Source organism: Sorex fumeus, unplaced genomic scaffold (genome assembly GCF_029834395.1).
Source record: "Sorex fumeus unplaced genomic scaffold, SorFum_2.1 ptg000018l, whole genome shotgun sequence".
Taxonomy (NCBI): domain Eukaryota; kingdom Metazoa; phylum Chordata; class Mammalia; order Eulipotyphla; family Soricidae; genus Sorex; species Sorex fumeus.
Genome location: NW_026606075.1, coordinates 20,763,106 through 20,779,812, shown reverse-complemented (window position 1 = coordinate 20,779,812; position 16,707 = coordinate 20,763,106). Strand labels below are relative to the sequence as shown.

Genomic DNA, 16,707 nt, shown 5'->3' with positions numbered 1-16,707 from the left:
AGGGCAGATACTATTCAGATGCATGCCATAGGACTCGGCACTCTTTAAAGTGCTCAATTAGCCTATGTGCTGCCATTTAGAGTAAAAAAAAAAATAATCAAAAACAACCAACCTTCTTTTGTGAAATGGAGAAGCATCTCAAAGTAATCCCAGGGGCATGGTACTATGACTTTGAGAGGTGGAGCACAAGCCTGGCATGTTTCAAACCCCAAGTTTGAACCCTGGCACCACAAGCCCCAGGCTCTACTGAGTGTGGTCGTGGTAGCCATAACACAGCCTGCCTTGGTGCCACAGTGCTGGGTCTGGCAGAGCACTGAGCCTTTAGCTCCACACCCCTGCCAAGAACAGTGTTCTCTATAAAATGTTTTTCTGAACTATTCCTTTCAGTCATTCCTACTGATTTTTCAGCTAATCCCTTGGCCATGGCTATGATACCTTTAGAGGACAAACCTAATTATAAGTCACCTTTTAAAAAGTCTGCAAATTGACTCATTTTAAGAATCTTGCTCTTCCGCATTTACCTTGTTATAGTAGTATAAAAATCAGTAGCAGTGATATAAGATCAACATCCATAATTCAGAATACAGTTTTGGAATTGTCCTTTTATTATTTTTTTAAACCAAGATAATATCTTATTGCTTTTTCATTTTGATAAAGGGCCATATTGTCAGCATCTTTCTCTCTTATGGGCCCAATGGTTAGTCTCAGACCCTTCTAGACTTTCCACTAGATCCAACATTGCAAGCTGAAAATTAAAATAAGAACCTTGCAGAAATAGCGGCCACTGCTTCCATCCAAGCCATAATCTGACCACCAAATGTATTTCCATGATGATTCGCGTGGGGTGGGAGGACAAGTTCAATGCTCTGAACAGAGGTGTCCCCTGTAGAAACCATTCCTTCTGCTTCCTCATAAAAGAGATCTGAAAGGTAGATGTGAACATTATCCCAATGTTGATTGGGATAATGGCAGAAGTTGAGTACATTGAAAAAGCTTTCCTAGCAACAAATTACAAATTCCACTCATGGCATTTTTAGAAAAATTTGATTATTCCTAAGACTTAAACTTCCAAGGATGGGGTTGGAAGGTGATATAACTCAGTGGTAGAGAGCATGGTCTCTTGGATTGAGGCTCTGGGGAGTGGGGTTGGGTGTGTGTGTGTGTGTGTGTGTGTGTGTGTGTGTGTGTGTGTGGCGGGGGGAGAGAGAGACAGAGAGAGAGAGACTCCTGAGGAAACTTTCTCTATAGAGCGACTATCTTCTGAATAATTATGATAGTGTGAACATAATAATCATATTTACTCCTAAATTGGTGCTTGAGGGTTGAGGGTTACTTGTGCTCAGGGAACCAGGAGGTGCCAGGATTCAACCCTTGTATCTAGCAGCAGCGTATGTACTCCAGCTTTTTAAGCTATCTTCCCACTCCCTCAGTACACCAAAGTCACTTTCTTCTTTTTCTCACCTAGCAACGCTCATGGGTTACTCCTGGCTCTGAGGTCCTGGTGGTACTCATATGGGACGCTGGGGATCAAACCCTGGGCCAGCTGCATGCAATGCAAGCACTTTACCCACTGTACTATGCCTCCAACTTCCCAAGGTCAATTCTAAAACTAAATTGGACTTCAACTGTATTTTTAAAGTATTTTATAGTTTTAGGCTTTACATTTAAGTTTTTCTTTAATCAGTTTTAAAATTAGTGTGTCAGATATTGGTTCTTTTTTTTTTCATTTTGCTGTCCAGTTTTCTGAACACCATTTACATGAGACTTTCCATTCTTTAGTGTATATTCTTGACTCTTTTATCATAAATTACTTTTTCACACACCTGAAGGTACTGGCAGAGGGACAAAGCCACGCGGGTTCCGGGGCCGAGACCTCCAAGCCTACTCGAATTGGAGTCGAGCATCTTCCACCCAGATCCTCCAAATTCCAGTAGGCGGGGGTCACACCCACCACCTGGCCCCCTGGCGCCGTGTAATCCCATCAGCGGCCAAGACTCAGAGACTATAAAATCCAGATCCCGACATCTTATCAGAACTTTTCTTTATGACATCTTATTATCTCATTCCTACTTTGGACAAACTTGCAGGCTGTCGAATGTAGCCTGCCCACAGGGCAGAGTCTGGCAAACTCCCCGTGGCCTACCAAATATGCCAAATACCAGTAACAATGATGGGTCTCATTCTCCTAAAGAGCCCTGAATATAATCTCAGGGCTAGGATGAAAGAGACGTTACTGGGGCCTGCTCGAGGCAATCGACGATTAACAGGATGATGAAATGAAATGAAATGAAATGAAACTTTTTCATATGTGTGTGAATTTAATTTTGAACTCTCAGTTCTGTTCGATTGATCTGTGTGTTTGTGTTTACCCACTCCCATGCTCTTTTTGATTACTTTTGCTTTGGTGTATAGCTTGAAGTTGTGGACACAATGCTTCAATTTTTGTTAGTTTTATTAGTATAGTTTTTATTATTTAGTGTCTTTTGTAAATTTCCAAGTAAATTTCTTGACTTTTCTTCTCATTCTGTGAAGAACACCATTAGGAATTTGATGGAAATTGCATTCAAACTACTGTTAGGCAATATCGTTATTTCAGCACTGATACTTCCAATCCATGAGCACAGGCAATTTTTCTACATCGTAATTTCGTACATTTCTTTCAATAATGTGTTATCATTTTCAAGGTACAATCTTTTTTCAACCTCTGGTTAAACTTGTTTTAGTACTTAAAAATAGTTATATTTTAAGTTGAGTTGTTTGGGTGGAGGAAGAACAAGTGGGGATGGGCAGAATGAAATTTGGGGTAGAACAGTTGTGTCTTTTTTATTATAAATCTGATATTATGTGATGGTTGCATGTACAAACGGACATATGTCTCAAAACTTTCAAATTATACACTTTGAATGTTGACTATTTACGTATTAAAATGATAACTTAATGAAGTTGTTGGGGGGAAAGGAATTTGAGCTTTAAATGACCACAGACAGAATCAGAAATAGTTTAGCATACTATAAGCTTCAGAATGGGAGTATGGCTTCCTGTGGTTCATGTTGTGTAATGAATGCAGTCATAAACAGGAAAGACACAATACACTGTGCTTTCCAGCCTTCTTTTCTTTCTTTTGAATCATATCTGCTTCATTTACTGATAGATAGGTTTTTACTCACAACAATGGGAAATCATCTCCTCTGGCTGCAAAGCAGTAAAACGTTTTCAATTATGCTTCCTGTATCATCAAGTAAATCACCAGCTAGACTTAAATCCCTTGTGCTGTAGTGAGGTGAGGGGGGGTGGGGGACAGGAACGGACAAATCAGGCGCCCTCTGGGCTATCCTGTCAGTGGCAGAACAGAGCCCGGAATAAGGCTATTCTCGGTTAAGTCACATTTAAGTGAGCTCCAAAGTATGGGAACCAGTATCCTTCCCCCATTTCCTAGCAGAAGTTTTGAATTTAAATTTCATGGATGGTCTTTTCTTTATTAAAAAAAAAAGAACTGCTGTGGGGCAATTGTTTTTTTTTTTTCCCACTTTTTTTTCAATACTGTGGTTTACAAAGTTGTTCATGATGATTTGTTACAGGTATTCAACATTCCAACACCAATCCTACTATTACTGTCACCTTCCTTCCCCCATTGTCTCATTTTTCCCAACCGCCCCTCAAGATTGCCCCAGTAGCAGGCCAACAACGACTTATTTTATATTGCTTTTTACTATTACATGACTAATAGAATTATAAAAAATTATTTCTGTAGAAAAAATTTGTGAAAATTGTACTAGATCAGAAGGGATGTACCACAGAAGCTAACCAATATTGACTGACAAAAACATTAACACAGAAAGCTTAACTTGCAATGACAGCTTAGTAAAACCTCAGACAAGAACTTAATGTCCCCTTGGTGAGTACAACAATTTTCTTTTTCATTTTGTTCCTTCCTTTTAGGGATCCAGTCAAGTCCCTGTTTAAAGAACATATTAACTTTTATTAACACATTAACTTTCTGTTGCTCGTTATAAAAGCCCAGATGCTTTCTATGACCTACAAATCCATCCTTTCGTGTCCTGCTGGTGCCTACCTCTCCAGGTTGGCTAATCTGCTAACATCTGCACTACCCTCACCATTGTCTCTCTTAAGTTCTCTCATCTCTTATTCCAGCCACTGGCTTTTATCTCCCTCCAGCTCCTGCTACTAAGTACTCTTCAACAGCAGGACATTTGTCCAGGTTCCTCCATTCCTCCAATCAGTAGCAATCTGAGCAGCCCCCACCACAACTTCTCCACTCAACTCTCATCTTCTTTTCTTGCTTTTCACAGTCACGGTCCTCCCATTGCTCATCGATTTGCTTGAGCGGGCCCAGTAACGTCTCCATCATGAGACTTGTTGTTACTGTGTTTGGCACACTGAGTACATCACAGGTAGCTTGCCAGGCTCTGCCGGGTAGCTTGCCAGGCTCTTGCTTTTAATTTTTAAAAAATTTGGATAGCTTGGGCCACACCCAGCAGTGTCTAGAGGTTCTTCCTTGCTCTGTACTCAGGAGTGACCCTTATCAGTCAGTGCCTAGGGAACCATATGCAGCACCAGAGATAACACTGGGTTGGGCAGAAGACAAATCAAATGCCTTAACCCCTGTGCTCTCTCTCTCTCTGGTCCCTCGGCTCCTGTTCCCTTTGGGTTTTTTTCAGTCATAACTTCCTCAAGGAAGCCTCCGCTGACCTCCACAGCTAACTCCCACTACAACAAGCCCTTCTCCAGGCATTCTTTCACTGTAGAAATCTTACAGTGTCTATCTGTGTGGACTTTGATTTCCTCAGGTCCTCAGTGTTAAGCTCCTCTGTGTTGTGACTGCAATTTTTGAATTGTAACATAATTCCTTACATGGTGGCTCTGTAAATATTTATGGATTTAATGAATAGACTAATATTTTCTGATTTATTCCACATTTTAAAGTTCTCACTATCCACAGAATATTTTTAGATGAAAAGTAATTGTACTGATTTACACTCCAGTCTGCTGTTTATGAGAGTTCCCACTATCTTCCGTTTTCACTTAAATGGATTTCAAACTCTTCATTTTTTTCTCTCTTCATGGTTGTGAAGTAGTACCACATATTGGTTATAATTTATACACTCTGATCAATAATGTTAAGTAACATATTTTGATATATATTGCAATTTACTAATCTTACAAGGGCTGGAGTGATAGCACAGCGGTAGGGCGTTTGCCTTGCAGGCAGCCAACATGGCCGACCGGAGTTCGATTCCTCCGCCCCTCTCGGAGAGCCCGGCAAGCTACCGAGAGTATTCGATATGCCAGACACAGTAACAACAAAGTCTCCAATGGAGACGTTACTGGGCCCGCTCGAGCAAATCGATGATCAACGGGAGGGCCTTTATTTTATTATTTATTTATTTAATCTTACAAATTGCTAATTGTTAATGAAAGGTCTATAGGTTACTTCAAATGTTAGTTCTATTTTTTATATCTCCTTCTGGGCTTTTTTTCGTTTTTTTTCGGCGGGGGGAGGAGGGTTGGGGAAGGCACACACGGCAATGCTCAGGGGATACTCCTAACTCTGCACTCAGGAATTGCTCCTGGTCATGCTCAGGATGGGATGCTGGGGAGCAACCCCAGGCCAGCCATGCAAGGCAAGCACCCTACCTGCTGTACTATCTCTCTGGCCCCTCCTCCTGGGATTTTGACTAAATGCATGTTAAACTTCTTGTTCCATCTCTCAACTTCTCCTGTGTTTCCCTCGCCCCCTTGTTATTTATCTGCATTTTAAGTAACTCCTTCAGTTTTGCCTTCCAATTCCCATTCTTATGTGCTATTAAGTTTATTTACTGTGTCCTAAATTTTAATTTATTTATTATAGTTGGGCCACATCTGGCAGTGCTTAGGAATTGCTCCCAATTATTCACTCAGAGATCACTCCTGGCAGTGCTTGGGGAACTATACGGGATGCTGGGGATTGATTGAATCTGGGTCAGTACAACATGTAAGGCAAGCACCCTGTCCACCATACTATCTTTTGGGCTTCCCTTAAACTTTAATTTGTACATATTCCTGTTGCATAAAAATTTTTTTTTTTGCTTTGTCAAAACTTGTATAGCATTTTACTTGTTCATGTACAATGCATTGAATCTATTTTACTTTTAAAATATATGAATATTCTAGCCTGGAGAGATAGCACAGGGGGTAAGGTGTTTGACTTGCATGCAACAAACCTGGATTCAATCCCCAGTACTCTGATCCATACCAGGAGAAATCCCTGAGCACTGCCAAGTGTGATTCCCTCAAAGAATAACTAGATACGTATGTGCATATTCTCACCTGATATCTCAGTGATAAATCTGCCATCTTAGTCTTTGCGAGTCTCATGCTGTTGTCCAGAATTTCTCAATTTTGGTGACTTGCAAATCTTTATCTTTTATGAATTTTGTGTCGAAATCACATTCCTTGTACAAGTCTCTGTGGGGATTCTTTAGATTTGGACGTCAGGCCACTGCTCTGCAGAGGATCTACCTTTGGATATGCCTTGGGAAAACTACAGTACGGTACAGAACACACTGAATTTCACTTGGTCTATTTCAGTCAAATGGTCCAGGTAAATTCTCACACCCAGTCTGCTTAAGGAGGGCCTTGTGGCTTGATTCTCAAAAGGAGACAATTTATTCCATGACTCCTGGACCTAAGCCATCAGCAAACACCGTCTCACCTCTCATCTACCAATTGATCCACTGAGTCATTTTGTGAAGGTCACTGCTCCAGGAAAGAGTGCTCACCCAGCTAACCACCTACCATGGGCCTGCTTTGTTTTCTGGGCCTATTCAACATAAGGTCCAGATTCTCTAGCAAGACTGGTTCTCTCTAGCAAACAAACTGGTTCTCTCTGCTTATGTTGCCTTACTTGTGGTTTCTGATCATCCCTGAGCATCAAGGCCTTCTTTCATTTTTCTGCCCACTGTTATGTGATTGTAAAGATGTATACAAATATTTTACCCAGAAATTTTTCCTTTTTTCTTTTTCAGACACTGTGCCCACCATATTGCTATAATTAAAACTGGATTGCTTCTAAAAATGATCTTTAAAAGAGAAAAAGGCATAAGAAATCTTAAATCCTTTCTAACTACTCTCTTTCTCTTTTCATTACTGGTTTTGTTAGATCATATTCTATAAATATCCCAAACTAGCATTGGTTGAATTTTTTAGTTTTATTTCTCTTACTCAAAAGTTTATTTTGTTGTTGTTTTTCAACATAAATTTTATATAAACTAATTCTAAAATGAGGAGTGGAAAAATTGGAGGGGCATAATTGCATACTGTGCCATCAAAGTGTGCTAGAGACAGAGAAAGAGTGTGCATGTGAGTGTATGTGTATCTGTGTGCACATGTGTTCATCCATGTGGGTCTGAGTGTATGTACATGTGTGTGTAACCAGGTATCTCTGAGGACTCAGAGGCATGGAGAGTAGAAAGACTTACATTTTAATTCACACCTTTTGACATTTTTCAGCCTATACATAGACTATGCCTTTTTAAATAACCCTAAAATTGGGACCACAGAGATTGTACAGAAAGTAAGGTGTTTCCTGAGCCTTCTAGAGGTGATTCCTAAGAGCAGATTCAGGAGACAGCACCACCAGGTTTGGTCCAAAAACCAAAGTAAATCCACTACCTCCAAAATAAATAAATTAAATTAAATAAAAAATAATCCTAAAATAATTTAAAAATTTGACATTTTATAATGTGACACATTGCTGGGACATGTATGTGGAAACCACAGAATGTTGCAGGTGGCTTGGGTGTGCAATGCTTGCCCACTGCAAATGATTGCCATTTGTGGAGAAACAAGAAACAAAGCAGGTTTATGGCTCTGGCTGTATAACCTAGTGAAGCTGGCTTAATAGACCCATTTCCTCAGGCTTCCAAATCAGGACAGTCATTCAGTAGTTGATCTCTGTACTTTGGATGTTCGTGAAGCATTGTGTCATCATTCTGATTGATCCGTTTTTTGTGCATATCATATTTTTAGGCCAAAGTTCCTGATCTTTTTTTCAGGTCAAAGTTCCTGGATTGAGGTCATTTTCCTTTGCATAATCAAAAATGATCAATACATAAATCTTTTTTATACATGCTAAGCTTCCAAAAAACGATCCAGTTTTGTAAGATTTTATTCAATTATAAGTTTTGCTTTTACATAATCTACTCTGTTTTCCCTTCTAAAAAAAAGAGTTTAGATTCGGCATCAGTGGAGTCTATTCTCCATGTCGCTCAGTCTTCACTCTATTAATGACACCTTCCAATCACACATCTTGGACAAAATTCCAATTGTTTATGTCTAATAGTGAAACCAATGTAGAACCCAATATATCATGGGAAGGAAGGAGATTTTCTGTCACAAGTTCTAGCCACCATTCCTAGCAGAATGACCTTGGAAAGAAGGGTCAGAGGAGTAGAGATCACTGTAAATCACTCCTAAGACAAAGAATGGATAATATTTATGTATGTGATATACTGATTTGATACCAATTATTTTTCTTTTGTAATAAGCCTATCACTCAATAATAATTTATTTGGGGAGATGTTGGTCAACACCCAGCAGTGCTCAGAGATCCCCCCTTGAGGTTCTTGGAGGTACCTGGTGATACCTGGGAGACCATATCTGGTGTTAGCGATCAAACTATGGTTAGCTGAATTTGAGGCAAGCACCTTAAACTCTGTACTATCTCTATGGCTCTCAATAGATTCTTATCCATCATATTTATCAGCCCTGTACCCATTGTCAGATATTTCCTAGTCTGAAAGATACTTCAGAGCCCCTAACCCAAGTTTGTTTCTTTCACCTTTTGCAGCCCTGTTCCTTGAAGAGACTGCCTCCAATCCCCTTTCTTTCTTTCTTTCTTTCTTTCTTTCTTTCTTTCTTTCTTTCTTTCTTTCTTTCTTTCTTGCTTTCTTGCTTTCTTGCTTTCTTGCTTTTGAGGGTGGGGGGCTTTTTTTGTCACACTCAGTGCTCAGGGGTTACTCTTGGCTCTGCACTGAGGAATTACTCCTGGCGGTGTACAGGGGAACATATGAGATGCCGGGGATAAAACCTGGGTTGGCTGCGTGTGAAGCAAATGCCCTGCCCACTGTACTATTGCTCTAGGCGCCTCCAATTCTTTCTATGATGAGATCATCTCAGATTAGTAATAGTCATAATAACGATAGCAGTTTCTGCATGCCTGGTACTATTATAAGCAATCCTATACCAAGTCTATAGCACAGACCTACTAAATTATCCTCATATATATTAAAATTATTTTAATACGCTTTTTGTTCTTAGCCTTGCCCCAGTGAACTGAGTAAAACAGAACACAGGCAGTGATTTCAATATGGCTAACACATAATGTGACAAGAAAGTGCAAATAGCATTTTCTTGCTGGCTAGGAACTGTGGACTGTAAGAAGTGAAGAGCCAACGAGAAGTCTCAGCCCCTAATAATCCAGCCTTCAAAGTAAATGAGGGCACGGCAGGGGGCTGTGTCCTGTCTTGACTGTAGCACCTGTGGGGTGAATAATCTGACAAATTCCTGTTCCTGCAGGACTGGGTGCAGCGTTCAGAGAGAAGCAGGCTCCACCTCTGATAATTTTCACACAGAAAAATCACCAAAAAACAACTTCCTTTCAAAAGCCTGTACTTCCTGTCACATTTCTCAGTGGAATGCTTCCTGCTGGTGAAAATGACCCTTGGACATGCGACTCACTTTTATCTGAAAACAGGAGCTCCCAATTAGCCAACCAGCTCTAAGATCTGTGACAGTTACCATCTCCCTCCCTGTCCACATCTACTGTAAAGGATGGCACTCAGGTTGGCAGGAGGTGGGCAGCCCTACTTCCCCCATTATTCCCTGCATCCAAATAAAGGTGCTTCAGTAACACCTAGCACTGAAGTGTATTTTGGCAAGTAGCTATGGCATAGATGTTACAGGATACTCTTCCCCATCCTCTTTGTTCCTCTAATGCATAGAAGAAACTCTCAGAATGTCTTTCTATATGCTGTTGATTGTCCCTATGCTTCCTCTGACCCCACTTGTGACCAAATCACAGTGACTTCCCTGTTTCTGATCTAGGAGATGGCTCTGATATTTCATATCTTGGAGCACAGTTGGTCACTCATTTCTTCTAATAACTCTTCTCTTCTAATTTGTGACATTACTCTTTCCAGTCCTCTTTATATCCCTTCAACCAGTCCCCCCTGGTCTCCTCAGTAGACTCATTGTCCTAGGATGATGACCATGTTTACAGGTTCCATTCTTATCTCTATCCCTTGCATCCCCCTGAGTCCTCTATGGGTGGTCATAGGCACTAGCACCATGAAATTACTATCGGCAAGCTGCTGTCTCCTCAACCTGGGTGAGATTCCACACACACAGCAGGGTAAACTGAGCTCGTGATGGATCTCATCAAAATTGCCTGCCATATTCGTGGCCGCCCACCTACCAGATGGTCAGACTTCTTCATCAAGATCATGAACGATCGGTTTGAGGCTCTTCATGTTCCTAGAGCGAACAGACGCCATTGGACTACACTAGCACGCGACAGGGACAAATGGAGACGTTACTGGCGCCCGCTCAAGCAAATCGCTGATTAACGGGAAGTCAAGTGATCAAGTGAATCAATACCATCTCCTCCATGGACACCCACACATTTTTTGGTGGGGGAGCAAGGAGCTCTCAAGCAGTGCTCATGAGGCCTATGGGGTCCTCTGGGTGATTCTTAATCAATCAGGAAGCAGTCAATGAGTATACAGAGGATGCAATTCTGCTCTTCCTGTGGGATTACCTGGACCATCCTAGAGTGCTTGTGGACTCCCAGAACTGCACCCTGAGTTGCGTGAAACTGAGGTTGGCCACATGTAAGACATATTGGCCACATGTAAGACATATACCTTTACCCTGAAGAATCTCTCCAGTGTCCAAACCATTTCAAATGGTTTTAGGTACCATCTTCCACTGAGTGATTGTTACGCTAGATTTTTTTCTCCAGCCTCCTAATCAGGTTATAGACTTTCATTGCATTATCACTGCATAGTATAATTCTGTTTGTCTTGCCACTTAAAAGGTAAACAAAGTATCAGCATACTCATAAGTATCTTATGGATACACATTTGTATTTTCATGCCTATGTGCCCTGTGAGTCTCAAGCCTAGAATTCTCAGTGCACTCGAATTGTCAGTGTATTTCTAAAAGCTGTCTTGTGTGCTGCAGTACTAACCGCATTATCACGCAACCCAATGAAGGGACCTACATGCAGGTGGAGTCAGTGGGCAGGCAAGCTGCCAGGAATAAGTCATGTGATAGGTAAGACTTTCATCTTACTGTAGTTTTGATTTGATTTACATTAGAAGATTAAATTTTGTAAGCCTGTACTTTGAAACCCTGTAATAAATTTTCCCATGTGCAAAAGTCAACTATAATGCAGAAATAGTCACAATTAAAGTGTCAACTTTTTTTAATGATCAGAAAAAAATGTTTATTGAAATGTCACCCAAAAAATGATGTATGCTGTTTTGAACCATTCAATTCTAGTGTACTTTCATGAGTGTTCTGTGCATCCTGACCTCGCACTAAAGTCAGTCTAGTCTTTGGTGCAAATAAATGATTTTTACTAATAACAGCACAATAAAAAAGCCTTCAAATAATGGTCATGCACTACTCTTTTTTTGCAATAAAACATTTGGCACAGCATCTCATGGTTATGTGGTAAAATGTGATATCAGCAGTTACATCCTATGTAGCCAGCTCCTTCCTTTCCACACAGTGTTTTTCCTAAAATATATCTAGAAGGCCTGGACTGAATTATAAATAATTATAGAAAAGTAATTGAAACTCAGTGTGATCTCAGAAAGGACTCCTTCACTGAGTCTAGTTAGAGGGTTAAAGTTTCTATAAGCAGATTTACTGACCACCAAACTTGCTATGTTCCTTCATCAAATTTCTGAAGGTATCTTCATGTTGCAGTCGAACTTTCCTTCTTTCAGAAGCCAGATTATGTTCCATATGATCTTTTTTAGTTTGAAGTGTGACTGGTTTTAAATGAATCTAGAGAAAGAAAAGCATCATTTATCTTTCATTCTCTGTTAAATTATGAAAGCACAATATGAATTTCACAAAAACAAATGATAAGCTACATTGTTTTCCAACTCAAAGCAAATAGTGCTTTTTGAATGTTTTCACACATTCTTTTGACTAAATTGTTTTTCTTAAAACATTTTTAAACCAAAAAATTCATTATAGATTTAATCATTTCTTCATACCAAAAGATATGAGCTTATTTTTGTTGTTGTTGTTTTGGTTTTGTGACCACATCAGTAATGCTTAGGGCTCACTCCTGACTCTGCATTCAGGAATTAGTCCTGTTGTGTTCCAGGGAACAGTATGGGATGCAGGGGGTTGAATCTGGGTTGACCATGTTCAAGGAAACTTCCCTACCCACTGTACCATTTCTCCAGTAAAAAAAAGGAATGAGCTATAATTTTTTCCAAATATTCATAGTCCCTAAATTTTCAAGAAAACTACAAAATATGAACTCCTTCGAATTCAACAATGAGGAAAGGGACTTGGAGTCCATTGAATTTTGATCCAGAAATGTTTTCTACCTTTAGAAAAATTAAGATATCAAAGGGAGGCAATAAAGATGTTTTGGGAAAAGCTATCAGTTACCAAGAGATAGTTCCATTTGGATATTTAATCACATGGTGAAACAGTGTCAAATAAGCAAACAAAAAGAATCAATAAAGTTTTGACCAATCTCCAGAAACCTGGAAATGTGAAGAACTTAGGACCTCAAGCTCTGCCTTAGATGCCTACCTACTGACCATGTGTGTAAAGAAGAGTCAGTATGGAACTGGGCCAGAGAAGCATCCTGCTTGCTTTCAGGGTAGCCAAAGGCTGGTACTGACCCTTGGCCAAGATAAGATCGAAATAGCTAATGATCTGTAATATGCTGCTTTAAGTCTAAAGTTCCCTAGTCTGCCTTATCTAATCTGTTTAGGAAAGCACGGAGAGATAATTTATACTGGTTCAATTGTTTTTGCAGCTTATTTTAGTGGCACAACCACTGCAGTACCCACTATCCGATAAGCACATGCTTGGCACTCTGATGCACAGATGAATTCCATTTCTGGTGATTGAAAATAGCTGAGGCTGGAAGTCTTGAACATCTCTAAGTTTTCCTGTACTTTTTCCAGTTGTACCATCTCTTTTTGCTGCAAGGTCTGGCAATAGTATTCTCTAGTTTGTCTTATGAATCCTTCAGTGATTTGGCCAGTCAGTGGTTGAACTCAATGTAGTTAATCATTGCCCATTTTGAATGGAGCAAACTTGTTTTGGACAAAGACCCAAGTAGGTTTCTCAGTTCAAATCACACCTTGGAGTTTTTTCATGACTTTATGTTGTGTTAAGGAACAAGAATGACACAAACTAGAAAGTGAGTGTGTCTGGAAATGGTGGCTTACTATGAGGGGGTTCTATGCCCACCGATCCTGGCAGCATCATAGGGCACCTGACTTCTCAGAAATGCTCTGGGAATACAATCCTAAAGATGGACTGAACCATGACTAATATAATTTGGAGCTTGTGGAATAGAATAAAATAGTATCAAGGGTAAAAAGTCTGAAGCTGAAGGGAGAAAATGGCAACCCATAGATTTCCTCCACACAAAGGAACCAGTGAGGAAATGAACTTCTTTTGCCACCTCTACTTATTATGAAAACTCTGCACCTGTCTACATATTCTCTCATATCTGACTGTGGAGATTTGGGGAGATTCCAAGAAAACATGTTTGGCAAGACCTATATCAATGTCTTCAGTTTTAGTGAACATCAGGTTTCTGTGATGCGCTGTCAAAGTACAGATTCCAAGATCCTGTATTGATGATTCTAATTCAGTGGGTCTGAATTACAACCCAGAAGAGGTTTTTTGTTGTTGCTTGTAGGATAACATTGTTCGTCCTTTCAAATTGGTATTGATAACATTCCAAGGGAGAATACTATTGGTTTTGACTGGATATTTGTATAAACTTTTTAAAGAGATGAGTGATAGCACTAACCCTTATCTGTAAGTTTTGAATTTATATTGTTTCTTCCCATGTACAAAACTATTTTTTCCTACAAATAGTTGTTTTTTTTTGTTTTGTGTTTGGGGATGTAAAGGAAAGCAGAATGTTTTATTTATTTATTTTTTGCTTCAGCTACTACTTTGAGACAAATTAAAAGTCCTGAACTCTGAAAAAACAAACAAACAACCCAAAAAACCACATTGTCCTTTCTCCCTTGCCACAGGGATCTTAGGTTAATTGTGTTATACCCATAATAGTGCTCTGGAGGCACTCCCAATTCCACTGTGTTTATCTTTAACTTCTCCTCTGTGCTCATCTTCAAGTTCTCCTCTGTGCTCTGCTTCCCCTATCTGTTAATCATTCATTTCCCCTAATATGAACCTGTGACTTGTATAGTCAAATTCTTCAGAGATTTGTATTTGTAAGTGAAATATTGATTTTCTCTTTCCCTTATATCCTTTGCATAGTTTACTTTAGAGCAATGTCCTTTCTGCATAGACACAGGGAGACAGTTAATGCTATGCTTTTGTAACTTGGTAGTTAATTGACTTCGAATAATATTTACTCCTGGGCATCTGTCATATTTACTCGACTTAAGACTTGGTTGTCCTTAGTTCCTAGCACCCAAAAGCAGGGTTCCAATGAAGAAACTGGATGGACCCAAGACAAGCTGTAAGTTACCCTGGCAATTCAAATGGGACAGGCCAAGTGCCATAAAATTTATAATAAGTTAAGAGTATAGTCGTGGACAAACCTTGTAATGACCCAAAGACAAAGACCCTGCTAGGATTGAAAAGGGCTAATTTGACCTATGAACTGTAGTCTGGGATTTATAGCAAGATGTTCTCAGGAGAACCACCCTTTAAGCTTAATATATCGCCTACTGTGTTCATACAAAATGACTCGAAATATTTTTAAGAAGTAAATTTTAGGTGACTGTTTAAATGGTTATGAACTAAGGTAAGGAGAAATAAGGACTTAGATGAAATTCTGCCTTTGAGCGAGCAGATCTCCTAGCAGGAGCAGATCTTTGTCTTAGAAGACCTTCCCCAGAAGAAAGGGCTTTACATATGTTGATTGTTCTATCTGACCTGGGTGGTTGGACTCTTGACTAAGGCTTGAGACTGGGTGGAGAGAAGCCTGTGAAAAGTAAGAGAAGGAATATGGGGATTGGGTTAGAGTGGAAGGAGGCAGAGAGACTAGATTGGAATAAACTACAACTGATCCCCAACCAGCTTGGTGTCCCTGTTCCCTCCTTCATGTGTCTGTTTGCAGCAGCTACAGGCCGGGGTGGAAAAGAGGCTCATGGCTACCCAATGCACGTGGCAAGAGAGCACACTTATTGAATAGACAGTTGTTATTTTTTTTCTGAGTCTTACCCAGTGATTCCCAGAGCTTACTCCTGGGCTCTGCACTCAGGTATCATTTCTGGTGGTTGTGCCAAGAATCAAATCAAGGTCGGCTGCCTACAAGGTCCTTGGTATGAGTTTAACAATAAAATAGCTGATAAAACTTCATTTTGAAACACAGTGTCCTAGGGCAATGGGAATTTGCTTTGCAGCCTGTTCATCACATGGTGAAAATATTACCAAATAAGCAAATGGCAAGAATCACTATGCCAAAATAAGGGTTTTTAAAAGGCAGAGAAAGGAGAAGTATTCCATTCTACGTAACTACAGGGATACTGGCCATCAGGCACTTTACTGAGCGTGACTCTGCTGTCTCATGTCTGTTTGACTTAGTTAAAGCATGCTTTGTCTTGCTTCTAAGGTTGGAGGCAATTTGAGGAAGGGCCATTTTGCAGAATATCAATACTTCCTTCCACTTTAGAAGGAAGCTAAGAGTGAGAGGGGCCAGAATAGATAATACTGTGTGGGTAGGGTGCTTGTATTGCACACAGCCAACCTGAATTCAGTTCCCAGCATCCCATATGGTCCCCTGAACCCAGCAAGAATGATTCCCAAGTACAGAGCTAGGAGGAACCACTGAGCACCACAGTGGATGGCGCCCAAACAATGAAACACAAAGCAGAGAGAAGCTGTTGTGCCCATCTCTGGAGCTGTCCCTGTGTGACCAATTTTAAAAAGACACTTAGACCATTAAAAATGCCTAGACTGCAGCCAGAGAGATAGCACAGCAGGTAGGGCACTTGTCTTGCATGCAGTCAAACAAGATTCAATCCCCAGAGCCTGCCAGGAGTGATCCTTGAATGGAGAATCAGGAGTAAGCCCTGAGCACTGCAGGGCATGGCCTAACTTCACACCTTCTCTCCCCTCTTACTTAAGTGCTTGAACTAAATAGGGCTTCTGCTCCCTCCATATTCTCTTGAAGCAAACACCAAGAGAAGATAGCGGGGCATCCCAGATGACTCTGAATGAGCTGATTTGTGTCTGTGGTCAGACAAGCCCACTCAAGGCACAAGCAACCAAAGCATTTCTCTGAAGGTGTTTTTTTTTAAACCCCTCAGTCCCCACCCCGAGTATATTTATAAACTTTAGTAAATCAGCAACTTTTATCATTTTTCCTTTAGGTATAGGAAAACTATTGAACTATTGCAACTGTTTGCCAAATTTTGCTTTAAAAAACTATTTTGAGGGGCTAGAACGACAGCACAG

General features: G+C 40.2%; 1 protein-coding gene across 4 annotated transcripts in view; it reads right to left on the bottom strand.

The window, feature by feature from the left end:
• ACOT12 (acyl-CoA thioesterase 12) overlaps positions 1 to 16,707 on the bottom strand; it is a 56,999-nt gene that overhangs the window by 26,109 nt on the left and 14,183 nt on the right. For all 4 annotated transcript variants that reach the window (XR_008792197.1, XR_008792198.1, XR_008792199.1 and 1 more), the window contains exons 5-6: positions 11,940 to 12,075; positions 766 to 922 (exon numbers count right to left, since the gene is read on the bottom strand). Coding sequence is in view for 1 of the 4 variants with exons in the window: in XM_056112613.1 (XP_055968588.1) it covers positions 766 to 922; positions 11,940 to 12,075 (293 nt within the window). In the remaining 3 variants the exon portion in view is untranslated. The remainder of the gene's footprint in view (positions 1 to 765; positions 923 to 11,939; positions 12,076 to 16,707) is intronic.